The sequence below is a fragment of the Anneissia japonica genome, unplaced genomic scaffold (genome assembly GCF_011630105.1).
Source record: "Anneissia japonica isolate Jap-2015-1 unplaced genomic scaffold, ASM1163010v1 scaffold79888_len2310_cov196, whole genome shotgun sequence".
NCBI classification, from domain to species: domain Eukaryota; kingdom Metazoa; phylum Echinodermata; class Crinoidea; order Comatulida; family Comatulidae; genus Anneissia; species Anneissia japonica.
In genome coordinates, this window is record NW_022719700.1 from 1 (window position 1) to 2,310 (window position 2,310).

The following is a 2,310-nucleotide window of genomic DNA, read 5'->3' on the forward strand; positions in this document are numbered from 1 at the left end:
TTAACATATCAAAAACTTTTCACAGGCAAGGTAAATTAAATTACTTTTTTTTTTTTTTTTTATTAACAGACCCGGTTAACCCAATTACCAACCAAGTATCAAGTCCTGCGGCCAGCAGCACCGAGTCTCCATCTAGAGTGTCACGTGTGAACGTACAAAAGAAAACGCCAGAACATCTACCTGCAGCCGGCGCCCCAGCGAGTGGCGCGTGGGAAACCTCGCACCGCCAGAGATCAAACCCACCAGGAGGCAAATCTAGCATCATCTTCTAAATGGTTTATTCTGAGTGTGGCGGCAGTCCTTGTGGATTAACTTACGGTCTTTCTTGGTTGTAAATCAAAAATGTTCGGGGTTTTTTCGTGACCAAACTGGTTATTCCATGCTGTTGTAATAAATATAGTAATTATTACTGTACACTATTGTTTCTAGCACTGAAAAAATATACAAAACTAGTCACTGGGATATATTCCAACAAAGGTTGTCTGGAAAATGTTGGTTGTATTTTCACATTTTTTGTCTTGCTTGGTTAATCAGGTTTAGTATGGCCTTATTGGTAAAGCTTGTTAATGTTAATAATAAAGTGTGGTTTGCTGTAAATGAAAATACAAGTCAAAGTAATGAATGCTGTATCAAATGACATAATATTACATGATTGGTCACATGGTGTATGACATCATTATTTTTCGTTATATTTTATTGGTTTTGTATCTCACAAATATACTTATCACATTTAGATTTTCTGAGATAATTTCTTAGGTTGTCAAACACATTTACATAGTTGATATTAAATATTTAGTAATTTATTTAATTTAGTTTTTAAAATGATTTATGACATGAACTTTTATATATTTTTTTCTATCTGAATTTTTTGTACAATTTCCTCAACAATGAAGGCAGTGTTTAAAAATGGATACTGCCCTCATTGTTGAGAAGATTGCACACTGCCCTCATTGTTTTGGAAAGTGTATAACAATCACATCAACAATGAGGGCAATGTTCCTAAAAAAATATCTCAACAGTGAAAATAAATAAAAAATTTCACACTGATTAATTTATGAATGCATTTAAAAAAATTTTAATTCACTACACTTTTTTCCAATTAGAAATTTATATTTATTAGATTTTTTTTACATAGGTTGTTTCCTATCATCAACATCCACTTTAGAAATACAAACTTAAACATTTTGTTATAAATTTAAGCAAATTTTCTTGGACTTTTTCGTATTCAAATTCATATTTTTTCTAAATAATTCAAGCTGAAATATAGTGATTATTTATAATGTAGCGTTAGAGCATCAGAAGGAGAGATTGATTAATGTTTGCAATATTCATACTATAATTCCAGTTCCTGATGGTATATTGTATCTGTAATAAATTGACTGCGTTTAACTTAACATTTAATACCAGCTCTTGATATATCAAAATTGAGGGCAGTGTATCTGATAGCCTTCAACTATGAGGGCAGCATTTCGATTATATTTTAAACGCGTGTAACGTGTCCTCTTGGAAGTTAAGTCACCTGTTTACTGCGTAATGTAGACATTGAATTGACGTATAAATCGTAATAATAAAAATATTGTGTGTGCTGTTAAAATGATGAAAATTTCCCTGTTGGATCTCGAGTAGGGTGCTTTTGATTGCACGTTAGCAAGACGTAGAACGTGATAACGTCACAAAGAAGTCATCTGCGCATGCGAAACCGTTAACAAATCTACGTTTTGCAGATTATGATGGTAGGACTGTCATGCATGAGTGGATCCGTTCTAGGTCACGTCGCGCAAATCAAAATCCCCCTGCTGACTAATTACTCGTGTTTGCTGTTTAGTGCTGGTTTAGTAGGTTCGTGCACTGGTTTATCACTGTAGTTTATTAATGAATATGTAATTGTCATTTATTAGGCCTACATGTAATTTATACTTTATGCTGAATGGAAAAATGTATAACCCAAAATGTAGCATCATCATTAAAATCACTTTAGCTGCAGTCATTTCTTTGTTTGTTTATTGCACCTGTTAAAGCTCTGTCCACACTATCAAAATATAACAACAACCAAAATGTTTGCATGCCCATATATAGTCATGATGTGCCTTTAGGGTTATGATGTGATGTCATTACAGTATGACCATATTGGCATATCGGGTTTTTTTTTTTGTCCATTAAAATTTGATAATCTGGACAGGCCTTAAAAACTATAGCTTGTGTGCTGGCTCAAGTGTATTGCAGAGCTTGGGCCTATCTTGGACGCTCCTCCTTCGCTGCTGTTCAAAATAGCTCAAGGCCCCTCATTCACTTCCAGGTTCCCTCTTAGGT

The 2,310-nt window shown here is 33.9% G+C and overlaps 1 protein-coding gene across 1 annotated transcript; it reads left to right on the top strand.

The window, feature by feature from the left end:
• Window positions 1-69: 69 nt before the first annotated feature.
• On the top strand, window positions 70-1,983 carry LOC117110968 (jupiter microtubule associated homolog 1-like; the record flags this gene model as incomplete). The annotated part of the gene is given in 1 exon segment (XM_033253818.1): window positions 70-1,983. A coding segment is annotated over 1 exon segment (203 nt), but the record flags the coding sequence as incomplete, so codon positions are not given.
• Window positions 1,984-2,310: the final 327 nt, after the last annotated feature.